At 42.2% G+C, this 15,826-nt stretch overlaps 1 protein-coding gene and 1 pseudogene across 1 annotated transcript; both read left to right on the plus strand.

Annotated features, from left to right (window-relative positions):
- The window catches only part of LOC118334800, a 344,242-nt pseudogene that overhangs the window by 81,715 nt on the left and 246,701 nt on the right, over nt 1-15,826 (plus strand).
- Nucleotides 4,150-15,826, plus strand: LOC118334801 (kinesin-1 heavy chain; the record flags this gene model as incomplete). The annotated part of the gene is given in 25 exon segments (XM_035670867.1): nt 4,150-4,237; nt 4,387-4,460; nt 4,556-4,660; nt 5,296-5,344; nt 6,068-6,123; nt 6,220-6,307; nt 6,422-6,546; nt 6,761-6,865; nt 8,064-8,209; nt 8,486-8,634; nt 9,005-9,192; nt 9,609-9,677; nt 10,188-10,394; nt 10,728-10,871; nt 11,107-11,298; nt 11,400-11,517; nt 12,109-12,164; nt 12,481-12,590; nt 12,743-12,844; nt 13,009-13,069; nt 13,504-13,575; nt 13,762-13,866; nt 14,161-14,377; nt 14,617-14,752; nt 15,770-15,826. Coding segments are annotated over 25 exon segments (2,766 nt in total), but the record flags the coding sequence as incomplete, so codon positions are not given.

Below are 15,826 nucleotides of genomic sequence, written 5' to 3' on the forward strand. Positions count from 1 at the left end.
AAAGATAAGAAGACTGTACAGAAGATGGGAGTGCATTAATGTAATGAATATATATATATATAGGGTGGGTATAAGAGTCAAAGTAGTGAGTTAAGGATATATTTAAAGGAAATATAGACAGTGGTAACGTCAGAATAACATTAATGGCACTGGAAATGTCAAATTATATACAGGCCGGTGTTCTGTTAGTTAATGTGTGACTGGACAGTTAATAACCCTGCAAGTTCAGCTACATGTTAAACATCTTTAGTTACTGTTTTCTATTAATAAAGCCCTTTTTAAAGTGTGTTTTCTCTGGTTTAATTCTCACCTTCAGCCCTTGGTAAGGACAACAGCGTGGGCACAGTTTCCCACTATGACAAAGGAAGGAAATGCCTTTACTAACGCGGTGCCATGTTGCCTCCACTTTACTGAAGCAACAAATTTGCCCCGAGGTCAGTCGGTGATGTGTACTTGATGCTTTGTCATCTTACACCTATACAGTACGTGTACAGTTTACACAACCTGGGTTTCATGCCGCTGCGTGCCTCTGCGCCGTATCTATATAAAGAGAAAAGGTTGGTCTTTTCATATGCTTTTATTATGTAGTAATTAGGAAGCACAATAACATCGTAAAGCCAGGCCGATGTCTCAGGTTTGTACATGCTACACGTGTAAAAAAAAAAAAACATAGTTAAACATTAGTTTTCCTTAGAAACAAACTCTCCCTTTTGGACTTTGGTGCCTGTGCTCACCTCTGCTTTAAACGCCATTACAAGGCTTCGGCTGAGTGGATATGAATCACATCCTCTTTGGAGTTAAACTACTAATTTAGGTGGTGACTTTAGAGCACAACAGGGGCTGTTCATTTTCTGTCACGCACGGCACAGAAGACCGCTGTAGCCGTGGTGACTTCTTGAATGGTTTTGCTGACAATGACTTCAGGCCTTTAACTAATAGGAAGCGTACTGTCTGTGCCCCTCAGGCATGATGTGGCCCGGCCCAGCCCAGCTCAGAGTGCCAGTCATAGTGCCAAAATACCAGTGCACGTTGTGAAGGACGCAAGTGTTGCAGGCCAGAGCCTAGGAGCCTCCGCTGGTGCATCTGTTAGTACAGTCGTACAACACTTACAGTGCCCATAAGCAGCAGCGCAGGCCTCCTGGGTAATCCCCCTGTGTTTTCTCTCCTGGTAACCAGCTGTTGGACCAATCAGAGCAGGCAGTTGGCCGGGGCGCTGGGCAATCTCTCCGGGTGGGGAGGGTAATTATTACGGAGATGTACTTTGTTTTGCAGATGCTCTTATCCAGGGTGACTGACTCACTTAGCTCGTATTTTTATCCGTTTTGAAACAATCCAGGGTGTGGACTCGACGGCGCGCGGCCGGCCAGTGATGAAGCTGACTCTACCCTCACTGATTCCCTACAACAGAGATTTTGTTCATCTCCTAGAACATATATTCCTGCAGCGCGCCCTTGCTCAGCAGCTCACTTTAAAGTCCTGCCAGTCTTTTTGCCAGGAAAGGGAGGGAGAGGACGTTTCCAGATGAGGTGGTACGGGTGTCGTAACTAGCTTGGTTTGCCAGCGTAGTGTGAGCGTGCAGCAGGTGAATTATTCATGCGTCCATTACTTCCCTGTCAGTTTAGCACATAAAAGATGAGGTCATTCCCCCGTGCGTTGCTGTCACGTTTCCTATTTGCATACGGTGGCCTAGGATGTCCCGCAAGAACACGACTGAGCTACTTTTAGATTGTGTCATGGCGAAGGTGCGTGAGAGATGAAATAAAAGGATTATACAGACGAGAAAAAGTGCTCCAAACACGAGTAAATAACACAGAAGCAATAGACTCCTGTTTTATTGTAGCTGTGTACCAGGAAGTGAGGTTAGTTACCAACAAAGACTTATTTTGCCAAGCGGGACGAATCCAATTCAATTGAATGCATCACACAACAAGAGTCACGTGGATACTGCAGAACAACCTTGGACTGTGTGTTACTGTCTCTCTTGAATGAGCGTAGTATCGTAACAAAGCCATCAGGAAGCAGGAACGTGACGGAGCACTTATTAATGCTGTAGCAATGCTTTCCACTGTAATTACATTTTGAGATAGTAATCCCATCAGACACAAGTGTAGGTAACGAGGCCAGTAGCAGCAGTAACAATGAGGACTTTAAACCCGGGCGGTGCTGTTGTTTGCTGATAGTGGCCCGGTGGCTCATGTTCCGGCAGGGGTAATTGCCAGGATGTGGCTAGCTGGAGTTGAATTATCAACTTCTTAAGATGCTGCTGGTCTGTGTTGTACCGAGCTGCACCGAGATGTGACCGTCTGTCAGGGCTGAGGGGGGGGGGTTTATGAGCCGGAGTGCAAATTGAGGACCTCGCAGCTGTAGTAGTGGTAAAGGTGCTGCAGCTTTTAATGCCAGGCAGTGGCATATTTGTGGTTTCACCTTGACTTGTGAGTGTGTTCACCTGTACGGTTGTCCCTGAATAACAGCCATGCTAACCAGTGGCATTTCCAAGGTGACACCGGCTGCTTGACGACATTCTCCTGCTCTTACAGGTGTTTACGCTGAATCTGACAGTAACTAATGTGCTGCCACTCAGGCATGTGTGTTTTGTAACCTGGGCTATCACATGCAAATGTCTTGTTCTTTAACTCTTAATACAGCACAGCTAGGACCCCACCCGTGAGGCTGGAGAGGAGATGAGTCAGCAGGGACCTAAAACCTCCAAAGACAGCGTGCCATCTCAGTTGAACTTCAGAATTGCCCTTAGCATCAATTTTATTACGTTGCGGTCGGCTTCTTAAATCCAGCTATTGATTGCTTTCTCACTGGAATTGTGCTTTGAAGTTGTGACTGGCCCATGGGATATCACCATCAGCTACACTCTGCTTGTTCAAAGAAGGCTGGCTCTTAAACTAGTAGTAAAGGTTTAGTTCATTACAAATGCTGTGCCGAGATTGTTGGAAAGGAGTTACAACGGGACGAGACGAGCCGAATCAGGACAGCTCACTTTCAGAGGAGTGAATCAGGTTGACAACATTGAGTTGTGACAGCTTGGCTCTGTCTCAACACCCCTGGTTTGAGTGGGTCTTTGTTGTGTCTCATCCCTCCTATTTACCTACATTCATCACACATCTGTCAACTCTCTATTTACTTTTCAGATGAAGGTAAATACGTCTGAAAGAAATATTTACCTATCAGTGAAACACACGTAGGGCCGTCACGATAACTGCAATGATGAAATACCACTCCAGTGACGAGCCAACCACAAGGGATGGCAAGCAACCGCCGCACACGTAACGTCACATCACCACGTTCTGTTCGGTATTTGTATTTTAGGATGGAAAAACACAGCTGAAGCTCTGTCTGAACTGTGGTGCTCCTCAGTATCCCTCAAATCACAGCCCAGGATTACAATACCACACAGGAGAAAGTCATGTAAGCACTCCAGACTGTAAGCACCGGCAGTCTTTCAGTGGAAAAACACAGACTGGTCAGCTAATTATCTCCCGTCACCACAGTTGTGGCGTTTGCATCCGGAGGCTCGCCAGGGTTTCAGTTTAAGGAGTGACCCTTTTCTAACTGGCAACTTTTAAGGAGAAGTGCCAACTTTATTCGACTGAAAGTCTCCAGTTAACAGGCTCAAGGACCCAGGAGGTAGGAGCAGTGCAGGTGATTAGAGCAAGCAGATACTTGGTGAAACATTGTCCCGCTGTATCCCTTACAAAGTCATTTGCAAAGGCAAAAAAAACAATGCACTGTTCGGCCACCCTAAATCACCGCAGGGGAAATTCCTCCATCGTGACGTGTTTGTGGATCAGGTACAAATGGATGTAGAGGGTCGGTTGATCTTTTTTTTTTTTGAAGGGTCACATCAGCTATGGCAATCCTTGATCATGCTGTGATTTCAAATAAACGACTGCCTTTAGCTGTGCAGAAAGCATAACGTCCTGTCTGCCAACGGTTCTTTTTTTTTTTTTTTATCAGGAAACACTTATCAGATGCTGGGTGGTGTTGTTGTTTTGTCAGTTGGTGAAAAGAAAGTATTACAAGCAGATCTGTTTACACAACATGTCACAGATTCTTATTTTTGAATAAGGCGACACAGTCATGGGTTTTGTTCTGGTACTTGCTGTTACTCACTCACTCTTCCTCCCTTCTTTCCAGGGTAAACCGTACATGTTCGACAGAGTGTTTCAGTCGAATACAACACAGGAACAAGTGTACAATGCCTGCGCCCAGAAGATTGTTAAAGGTGAGGTCTCGCTTCTGTTTTTTATCTGTATGTTTTTGCACCATACTTATTATTTAGAGCACAACAAATAAAAATGCAGCCCAGTCTTTTTTAAATGTTGATTTGAATACTAAAATCTTGCTTCGACAATTGCGTGTGGTGTCTTTTAGATGTTCTGGACGGATACAATGGAACAATTTTTGCATATGGGCAGACATCTTCTGGCAAAACACACACCATGGAGGTAAGAATGACCTCTAACAACTGGTGGTGTTTCTTTTCTGAGGAAGTGATTTTGAATAACATGAAATCATTTTATTATTTGCTCTGGGTTTGCAGGGGAATCTCCATGACACAGATGGAATGGGCATCATCCCCAGGATAGTGCAAGATATCTTCAACTACATCTATTCCATGGATGAAAACCTGGAGTTTCATATCAAAGTAAGTGTGTTTGAAATCTGATGTAACACTGTTTCAAACTGTGGGTGCTAGCAACAAGCTACCCACTTCCTGTTTTGTTATTATTAAGCATTTTTCTTGCAACGAAATAGGCGAGGGATGAGGCCGATGTATAACATGTCTCTCTGTGCTGCTGCATCATATTTCCTCTCTGACTCTCTCCACCATGTTTGATGATTTCATGCTTTACAAGACATGGTGGTACATACTTGTGTTGGGAATGATATAAACAAGGAAACATGAATATTCAGTGGTGAGACGTTTACTTTTTTTGGTTAAATTAAATGAGAAAATACCTAACTTATCTGACTCTTGTTGACTATGAAAATATCAGACTTGAGCTGCCTGTCTGAACACAGTGTAAATATCAGAATCACTGCAAGGGAAGTGCAAAGAAATACATTCAATTTCGCAAAGAAAGAATTTGAGAAAAACATTGTTCAAAACACCTCCACTTATTTCCCCTTATTTGTAACAATTAAAAATGAATGGCGTCTTTTTAATGCCTATATAACATCTATATAATATTGCAAGGCAGGCCCTTGTGTGTATTTTGATTCTGTGGGCTGATCTCTCAGCTGGATTGCCAAATAATGAGGTTTTTTCTCTCTTCACAGGTTTCATATTTTGAAATTTACTTAGATAAGATCCGGGACCTTTTGGATGGTAAGTGGCTGTGATGTACCCCTCGTCTCTCTTAGATGTACCAGACAGTGCAAACAGACATTATAGAGTATGTGGAACATGCTGTGAATTAACCTGTGTTTGAAACATGATGGACAGGCGGTATTAGCTGTAAAACACACTGACTTTGTTGTTAATAGTGAGCTGTAAATGTGTATGTTCTACACAAAACACATATAAAAACACTGTCCTCAAGTGAGTCTGTTAAGCAGAACATTTCAGGGCAAGTGTTTCACATTGGGCACCACCTTGAACAGATTTGTGTCAAAATGAGCTGCAAAAACTTTAAATATCTTTCTTTTGTGTTATCAGTTCTTGTGATGATGTCGTCAAGACACTGACAGAATAAGAACTGAATTCAGTTTAGTTCCCCCACAATCCCCCACAATACTTGTTATGAGCAGTTGTAGCTAATGTGTCCTATAAACCTGCTGAGTGGAAGGTTTTCTGGTTTGTAGGCTGTAAATTGGCCAGTGGGGAAAGACTTTTGAAGTTAATTCAACTCCCAAGACCATTTGAGATGTGATGACCAGAGATCATCCTCACTAGTCGTCGAAACGGAAGCAAAGACTTCCTTAAATATTTTAAGCGCACAGGCAAAGATATAAACAGAACTTAACTTCCTATCTGCATTAATGTTTGAAGTAGTAAACCCGCAATATGCAATTGAGTTTCCCTCATAGCCTTTTTTCCTCTCATCTCCAGTGTCAAAGACCAATTTGTCAGTGCATGAAGACAAAAACAGAGTACCCTACGTCAAGGTGAGAGCTAACCTCCTTTTCACGTCTCAAGTATCCGGTAGTGTAGTTTGTCTGTGTGTAGACCAACAATCTCAATAATTCTGCTTTCCTTCACAGGGCTGCACTGAGAGATTTGTCTGCAGTCCAGAAGAGGTCATGGATACAATTGATGAAGGCAAATCAAACAGACACGTAGCAGTTACAAGTAAGACGCCATCCTGCTGTTTTACAACCATCTGTGTCACAAATCCATTAACTGTGCTTTGTGCATTTTTGAGGCTGATACGTTTTGACCACATGGGTGTCATCTCTCCTTTAGACATGAATGAGCACAGCTCCAGGAGTCACAGTATTTTCCTGATAAACGTCAAACAGGAGAACACTCAGACAGAGCAGAAGCTCAGCGGAAAACTTTACCTGGTGGATCTGGCTGGTAGTGAAAAGGTACAGAGAGTCAAAGGAACACTAAACCATCTGTCTTACGTATTTATAGATTTCTTTGGTTTGGCGTACTCATTATTGAAGTATTGTAATCCACATTTTTTGGTAAACCCATTTGCTCTCCATTGTCTACTTGGGTTGGGTCCAGAGTCTGTCCTTTGTCTTAAACGTTGAACAGCACAGCACCTTGTTGAGGTTATTGTCTGTGATTTTATAGGTCAGTAAAACAGGAGCAGAGGGAGCAGTGCTGGATGAAGCCAAGAACATCAATAAGTCTCTGTCATCTCTGGGAAATGTCATCTCTGCCCTGGCTGAAGGAACGGTCAGTAACTCCCCTTCAACTCTCTTTAGTCGTACAGGCTTTGGTGGTGTTTCTTAAATCTGTTGGTGCAATTATCCGTCTGTTAATCCATTAGTTGAATATGTTGTGGTGGTGTTCTGTGGGATTTGGTCATTCAGTTTGCACTGTAAGTAAAAGTGAATTATCTGAGGAGATAAATGTGTTTTCTAATTGAGGGTACTGTGACACAGTTAACGGTCTTGTCAGTTAAGCTTTAATCTTTACTTCAGAACATAGCTCATTGAGCACAATAAATGTTAGATCTGTTATAACCTCAGGTGATGATTTTTCCCCCTAATGTTTTCATAGCATTTTGGAATTACAGACATTACTGCTAATGCCGCAGACATAAGGGAAGTCTACGGTCTACCAGCTGCACAGCCCAGAGCGAGGTGTGCATCTGGAAAAAAAACCAGCATCTTTTTCAGTTATCTTACTGTGAAAGCACAATTTACAGCCATCTACAGGTCCTTTGTGCTGCAGCAATAACTTGGGCAGATAAAAACTTTCCTCCAAGCAATGTTTTGCTTCAGATAGCTTCACAGCGATTTCACACTTTTCACTTTAATCAACGATTGGTTTGTTCTAGGGTCCCTTTCGCTCTGTAAACAACCTGGGGCGGACAGCTGCTGATATATTTGAGATCTAAAACAAATGAGCTATTGTACAGAGAACGTCTCACTCCCGACTGAGCATAGTGGTGTCTAAAGAATTACAGCAGACTGCCGCAGCATGGCTGTTTGTATCAATACCAATAACATATCAAGTTATCATTTAACTGCCTTCTAGTTTTACTTAACTCATGAGAACTGTAACCAAACCCATCACATCCTGATGGCTCGGTGCCGGTGAAACCACAGGCCTCGTCTTCAGTGTCAGCACAGCGGGAACAGCATGTTTAAGTGTATTATCCTAGCTTACACAATACCATACTTTTTGTATTTCTTTTATTTTTCTCTGTCTATAATTTTAAGTCTGTGTGCCTTTAAGGCTGTCTGTATTTTTAGGGAAGGAGAGCTCTGCTACAAAATACTGTGCAGAACTGTGATTTCCTTTTGTAAGAGGTGCTTTGCGTGGATTTTTTCTTCCCACAACAGAGATTTTCTCCTATTTTGTTGGGTCCACTACAATTTGTGCCCTGCTCATTGAATTTTCCTGTTTATGTTTTTGTGTATACCAGGCCTACATCCCCTACCGAGACAGCAAGATGACCCGTATCCTCCAGGACTCGCTGGGTGGTAACTGTCGAACCACCATCGTTATCTGCTGCTCTCCTTCCTCCTATAATGAGGCCGAAACAAAATCCACTCTCATGTTCGGACAAAGGTTGGTAGGCCAGTAGAACGAAAACAATTTCTTCAGTTTGTCATATAAATACTTTTGAATTGAGATCGCTTTAAAATTTTGAATAGAGTTTAAGAAATCCATGCCATACATGTATTAATGATCATTATCACAGTTGGTCCAGTGATGGTGCAAGCTTGGTCGCTGGTACATTTAGGAACCTTTTTATGAAGGAATAATGGTGCATATAATTCTCTCATTAGTCATTAGTAATACTAAAAATAATAAAATCAATGTTTTTTTTTTTTCTACATCCAGAGCAAAGACCATCAAGAACACGGTCACTGTGAACATCGAGCTTACAGCAGAGCAGTGGAAGCAGAAGTATGAGAGGGAGAAGGAGAAGAATAAGACCCTGAGGAACACCGTCACCTGGCTGGAGAATGAGCTGAATCGCTGGAGGAATGGTGAGGAAGTCTTATTCCATTGTTTTTGAGAAGATGAAGCTTGACAACCTTTTACGTTTTGATTTAGATTCTTTTGGTGTTTGAGGTGAAATGTGCTGCTGTGGTTCCAGTGCTGGTTGTGCCAGATTTAGTCTTTAATTCCTAGATAACAAACATGAGTACACCTGTTTGTAAAGCTGTAATGTATTAACATGTAGAAGTGGTGATCATTTTATCTTTATCATGACAGACTGCCTCATGCATATGATTTAAAGCACTGGTGTTTGTCTGCTGTGTATCAGGGACAGCCTGCTTTAAACTGTATTTTTGAGTACAAATGAAGCTCTTTACTCACCATCTGTGCATACTTAATGTGTGTGTGCTCCCACAGGTGAGAGCGTGCCAGTGGAGGAGCAGTTTGACAAGGAGAAGGCCAACGCCGAGGTGCAGGCCTTGGACAACATAATCAATGAAAAGCCGGCCGTCACACCCAACGTGCCGGGTGTTCGCCTCACCGACGTGGAGAAGGACAAGTGTGAGGCTGAGCTGGCCAAGCTTTACAAACAGCTGGACGATAAGGTGAGGGACATGCATGAGTTTGATGAATGTTGGGTTTTTAGTCTTTGCACATTATGTATACAGGTGTTATCACTATTCACACATTGAAACTAGAAAAGGACATAATGAAGTTCATCATAAGATACGCAAATGACCCTGTAAAATGGCTGTGGGTTATTTGAAGGGAAATAGAACAAATCTGTAGAAACAAACTAAGAGGAATAATGACATGCCTAGTTAACAGCAACAGGAGGAACAGCAGTCACTACTAAATTAAATAATGCTCATTTCTTTTGGACAAATACAAATATTCCATTATATTTCCCAAAGCTTTTTTCATCTATCAGTGGTCTGTCATCTTTTAACTACCGTCTCCTGTGATCTGGATGGTGCCTGCTGTGAATGCTAATGTCGCTTTGTGTCTCTGCTCTTTACAGGATGAGGAAATCAACCAGCAGAGCCAGCTGGCTGAGAAGCTGAAGCAGCAGATGCTGGACCAGGATGAGGTGAGAACTGGAGGTCCAACAGGTGGAGGGAAAGCACAGCGGCAGAGTGAACTCTTGGTCTTTGTAATTTCAGAGGTGTGGGGTAACACATGCCCCTGTCAGAGCTGTCAAGTTGTATTTATATTTTATTAACTCCAGTCCTGTTGTCTCAAGTAGAGCTACAATATTCAGTTAATATAGGATTTACTTTGATAGTTTGGTCCCATACTCATATTTTTAGCAGCACGAGTTTTGCACACTGTATATGTCAGAACATGACTACTACATCCCAATACCAGTCCTAGTTTCACTGACATTCCTGAGGTCATTTTCAGAACAGCTGCATGCATCTATCAGTTTTAAAATACAAAAGTCAGCAAGGAGAAAAAGCTTTTGTGTTTAATAATAGATCAAATAAAAATGCTAATTGCTTTCTCATCCATACTGTGAAAAAAACACTGAATAATGTCTGCAGCCCTAATGCATTTGAAAACAAATGACATAATTATACTTCTCTCCCCCCGCTTGCAGCTTCTAGCCTCCTCCCGCCGCGATCACGAGAACCTCCAGGCAGAGCTGAACCGCCTGCAGGCAGAGAACGAGGCCTCCAAGGACGAGGTGAAGGAGGTGCTGCAGGCCCTGGAGGAGCTGGCTGTCAACTACGACCAGAAGAGCCAGGAGGTGGAGGATAAGACCAAGGAGTTTGAGGCCATCAGCGAGGAGCTTAACCAGAAATCGGTGAGCTGGGGACAGATATCTGCATTCCCAAAGTCCCTGTGACACTTTAATGTTGGTCATGTGCCTTTTATTTGTCCTTCATTTTGGCATGTTAATATGCAACACTATAATTAAACTAGAACAACCTGCAGGGATAAAAAGAACTACAACCATGCACACATTTATTGCTACAGTTGCTTCCTTTCTTTGATCATTTAAAATTCTGTCTCATGCTGTGCCATGAGTATGATGTATTGGATTTTTGCAGGAGCGAAAATCCTTCAGCACAAAATAGTGTAGCTTCAAAATAATCTTGCTCCCATAACAAAGATTTAATGTACTCTCTTCCTGCAGTCCATCCTGTCATCTCTGGACTCTGAGCTCCAGAAGCTGAAGGAGATGTCCAACCACCAGAAGAAGAGGGTGACCGAAATGATGTCTTCACTGCTCAAAGACCTCGCTGAGATTGGCATCGCCGTAGGCAGCAATGACATCAAGGTAGAGGAAGAAGGAGTTCTCTGAATTGTTTGAATGGGTGATAATATGGAATCCTTACTCATGTTGTGATAAAAATATATGGGGGAAAAAAGTTCAGGCTAAGCGACTAATGATAACGTATGTAGTACAATGTCAGTTCACATACGCTGATGATCAAATGCATGAACACGCAGTTCTTTCTTCTTCCTCCTCTGTGCGGTGTCTCCTCTTCAACTTTCCTCTTCTGCCCTTCCAGCAACACGAGGGCGGCAGCGGCATGATAGATGAGGAGTTCACAGTGGCCCGTCTCTACATCAGTAAGATGAAGTCAGAAGTGAAGACCATGGTGAAACGCTGCAAGCAACTGGAGAGCACCCAGTCAGAGAGCAACAAGAAGATGGACGAGAACGAGAAGGAGCTGGCTGCCTGTCAGCTGCGCATCTCCCAGGTACGAAGGAACAAAACACAAAGTTCTGAACTGCAAACACATTCCTGACGGATCTCATATATGTACGTACTAAATGTCTGTATTATTTGTTCTGTCTCCAGCATGAGGCTAAAATCAAGTCCCTGACTGAGTACCTGCACAACGTGGAGCAGAAGAAGAGGCAGCTGGAGGAGAACGTGGACTCTCTCAATGAGGAACTTGTCAAGCTCAGTGCTCAGGGTACGTCACTATTCAAAGACAGAGCAAGAAATATAGTAGTAACAGAAGTCTGCATAAATATTTCTATTAGAGGCACGTTATTCCTAACAGGAGCTGAGGAATCGAAGTTAAACAGCCTCTCAGGAACTATTAAATCTCAACATATTTATCCAACTCAAGAAATGTGCTACGGTTGGGTTTCAAGAAATCGTTTGAAATTGGAACCAGGTCCAAATTTATAAGAACTGGAGATTGGTTAGGAAGCATGCTTTTCAGTTTCAAGTGTTGATTCCTGATACTGAAGTATTGATCTACTGTATTGTATAGTGTGGTGTTTACAAAATGGATCAGATAAAGTGCTAAAAAGTGCACAGGACTGTAGTGGCATGGCAAAAGTCTATCAAAGTCTACATTTAGTTTTAGCTTTCAGTGTTATTTGGCTTCTTTTCTTAATCAAATAATGTGACAAGAATCTGATCCAGGATTTGTGTAGTGTAAACACAACCCAATCCTAACTATTTTTATATTCTTAAGGTTCAGTGCAGACTAACATCACCATGTTTAGCCCTCTACTGCCGTCTCATGATAACGAATCTTGTTTGTGTTTTACAGAGAAAGTCCACGCTATGGAGAAAGAGAATGAGATCCAGACTGCCAATGAAGTCAAGGTATGTTCCTCAGCCCCATTAAACACTGGACACACATGCACAATACAATATTGCAAATTGTGCAAGGGAGAGAGACAATTAAATATATATTTCTGTCATTCTGGTTTGTGGCGCCATCAACAAACATTTAAAAATTCTGACAGACAGAAAAATCCAGAGCTTAGCCTACACTTCTTATCAAAAACCTTGTGTGAAGAATCCCAACATGCTAAATGCATCAACTTAACAGTATTAAAAGTAGTCTTTTCCTGTATGTTTGTGAAATTATACTGTCAAATTAATGGCATGCAAACGTTGTGTGTTTGTGTGTGTTTAGGAAGCGGTGGAGAAGCAGATCCACTCCCATCGTGAAGCTCATCAGAAGCAAATCAGCAGCCTGAGAGATGAGCTGGACAACAAGGAGAAACTCATCACTGAGCTGCAGGAGTAAGACAAAACAAACAAAAGAACACCAAGAGGGACACATTTGACATTTTCATCTTGTTCCAACTGTTATTACAATAAAGGAGTACTCCCTGTTTACACACAGATTCAGTCAGTAGGTTCATATAAACATGATGCTTTGTCGTCTCTTCCAGTCTGAACCAGAAGATCATGCTGGAGCAGGAGAGACTGAGAGTGGAGCATGAGAAACTCAAATCCACCGACCAGGAGAAGAGCCGCAAGCTGCATGAGCTTACGTACGTTTCNNACCTGTCACCTGGTCACTGTTTCCACTCTGTTGGCTCAGTCTGGTTCAGTTTAATGGCCGAGCACGCGTTCACTGTCTGTAATTTCACACAGCAACATTGTAGCGTGGGTATTTGTTTAGATTTTAACTATTGCTGTTGTTGTTGTTTTTCAGGGTGATGCAGGACAGAAGGGAGCAGGCCAGACAGGACCTGAAGGGTCTGGAGGAGACAGTGGTGAGTTCATATCAATCAAATAATGATTAAAAGCACTTATTGTGGGTCCATTTAGTATCAGATAACAGGGTTACATCCCTCCAGTTAAATTGATTGTATCATTGAGTTAACGTCTTGTTTACTTGAACAGACACATTGTTAACAGACAAGTTGTTAATACCAGAATGGAGATATCAGAGAAACAAGTCAAACCAGTTTCCACTACAATTGTTTTTCCATTCTGCAGCTACTATTTACAATAAACATTCATTCCAGATGAAAGAATACTTTTGAATTCAACATTAGCCTCAGTATTGTGGTTTTCAATATGCAGGAACACTTGTTCACATTTGAGTTTCTTTGATCTGAGAAAGATATCTGCTGTGTTCAATTCTTAGATAAAACACTGATTCTTTCTGTTTTTTTCTTACTTTGATTTCTTCTTATTTTTCAAGGCCAAGGAGCTGCAGACCCTGCACAACTTGAGGAAGCTCTTTGTCCAGGACCTGGCTACCAGGGTGAAAAAGGTGAACCAATATGATGAGACATTCTTTGTCTGCTACAAAGAAAATCTCTTCAGTTACAATGTGGGAGGACACAATAGTTCTGCAATGAACCACAACTATGTTAGGATGACTGAAGTGGTACAGATTACAGGAGTGTATGATGGGTATTATTTAAGTTTGAATCCTTGTGTTTTATTTGTTGTGCAGAGCGCTGAGATGGACTCGGATGACACAGGTGGGAGTGCAGCACAGAAACAGAAAATTTCCTTTCTTGAGAACAATCTTGAGCAGCTCACCAAGGTTCACAAACAGGTACGGTCTTAATATACACATCGAGCAGCAATTCAAAGATTATTGATCTCCTTTAAGATCTCATACTGTCTGACTGATCTCCCTTTGCTGTTCTGTCCTTTTTTCTTTCTTCTTGGTCTGTATTCATCTTAATCTCTGCCTTTATATCAGTTCACTCTTCCATCCTCTCCTATCTTCTTGTAGCTATCTTTCCTCGATCTATCTGCCCATTTCCGCCTTTGCTTCCCCTCTGGTAGGCTGCTGTAGAATGGTAGATGGAAGAAATGATCTAAACTGATGTAAATTGTCCCACAGCTGGTGCGTGATAATGCAGACCTGCGCTGTGAGCTTCCGAAACTGGAAAAGCGTCTTCGTGCTACGGCTGAGCGGGTCAAGGCCCTGGAGTCTGCTCTGAAGGAGGCCAAGGAGAACGCCGCCCGCGACCGCAAACGCTACCAGCAGGAGGTGGACCGCATCAAAGAGGCCGTGAGGGCCAAGAACATGGCCAGGAGGGGACATTCGGCCCAGATCGGTTAGTAGGAGGGGATGGGGTGGGAAATACATTACACCTTGTTTTCTTCAGGGCAGAAGATTCCTGTTATACTACTATTGTACAAGATCATTTACATTATTAATACTCTTCTTAATGCATCATTAAGGGTGATCTAATTCATGTTGTGTTTGAAATGAAATACAAATCTCTCTGACATCATAAACCTTCACCTGAAAAGGCCGTTACTCACTCTCCTCTTCCTCCCCTCCCCTCCCCAGCCAAGCCTATCCGGCCCGGGCAGCAGCCAGTGGCGTCTCCCACCCACCCCAACATCAACCGCAGCGGAGGAGGCTTCTACCAGAACAGCCAGACGGTGTCCATCAGGGGAGGAGGCACCACCAAGCCAGAAAAGAAGTAAGTGTGACTCAGCTCTTTCTTTTCATGGAGCTAAGGAGAAAAAGATGCAGTAACTAACGGAGGGACGTTTAAATGACAGTAATGGACCCACGATACTGCATTGAGGGGCATTTAATGAGCTAGTCTTCTGTATGGTTTATTGAATTCTCATTAATGTCCACAGTTCCATTCAGGATGTGGGCCTTTTGTTACATATCTCTCTTCCTGCTTCTCCACATTCACACAGTCCAGGCAAAATGCCTGAAGATAAAATAAGAGCATACATAGCTGCCCATCCATTGTTTTTAGTTTACTGCATCTGGTGACTGACGACAGAGTAAAAGAAGCAAAGAATATTATGATGGTATTGTTATATTATATATTTTTGATCATTATTATAACATACACTTTTGTATCACTTTTCAAACATGATGTTAGCAAACTGCTTTACAGAACTAGAATAAGCAAACTGTAAGATTAAAACAATAAAAAGTTGAAAAGAAGAGGATGAAAAATACAATAATAAATACTTTGAAGGAATTTTACATTGATTATACCCGTACCTCCGTAAACACATGAATGTTTCATGTTTGGAATCCAGTTTTTTTGTGGACACGTGTTCATTTTCAGATTGTCCTTCAGGTTTTCTACGGGCTCTAAAATCCAATAATATGAATGTTTTAAATATGTTTGGAACAAGTTTTTAGACTTAATTGGATTCATGAAGTTAGTGTTTATAAGTTTCAGTTTTTAGTTGTTTTTTTAAATGTGTTTTGGAAAAATGTATTGATCGCACTGTAACAGCAACAAAATGAAACAAACATACAGCCTGATTGTCCTTCACGTTTCACACTTTTTCTTTTGCAAGTATCGATGTGAAAGGTTTTAAATTGCATTCATTATTACCACGAATGCAAGAGGCAACTTTTTCTTTTCTTTTACTGGGATACAAGTTGTCAGCTGAATGATGGATGGTAGCAGGTGCTGAAAGGACGACTTTCACTTACAGCGTCCTTTCTCTCTGTTTATCTGCAGCTGAAGAACAGCGGGAAAGAAGGACGACACCACTGAAGAAGCCAATATCACCCCCCC

Source organism: Morone saxatilis, unplaced genomic scaffold (assembly GCF_004916995.1).
Source record: "Morone saxatilis isolate NCDOM2014 unplaced genomic scaffold, NCSU_SB_2.0 Contig23, whole genome shotgun sequence".
NCBI lineage: Eukaryota > Metazoa > Chordata > Actinopteri > Moronidae > Morone > Morone saxatilis.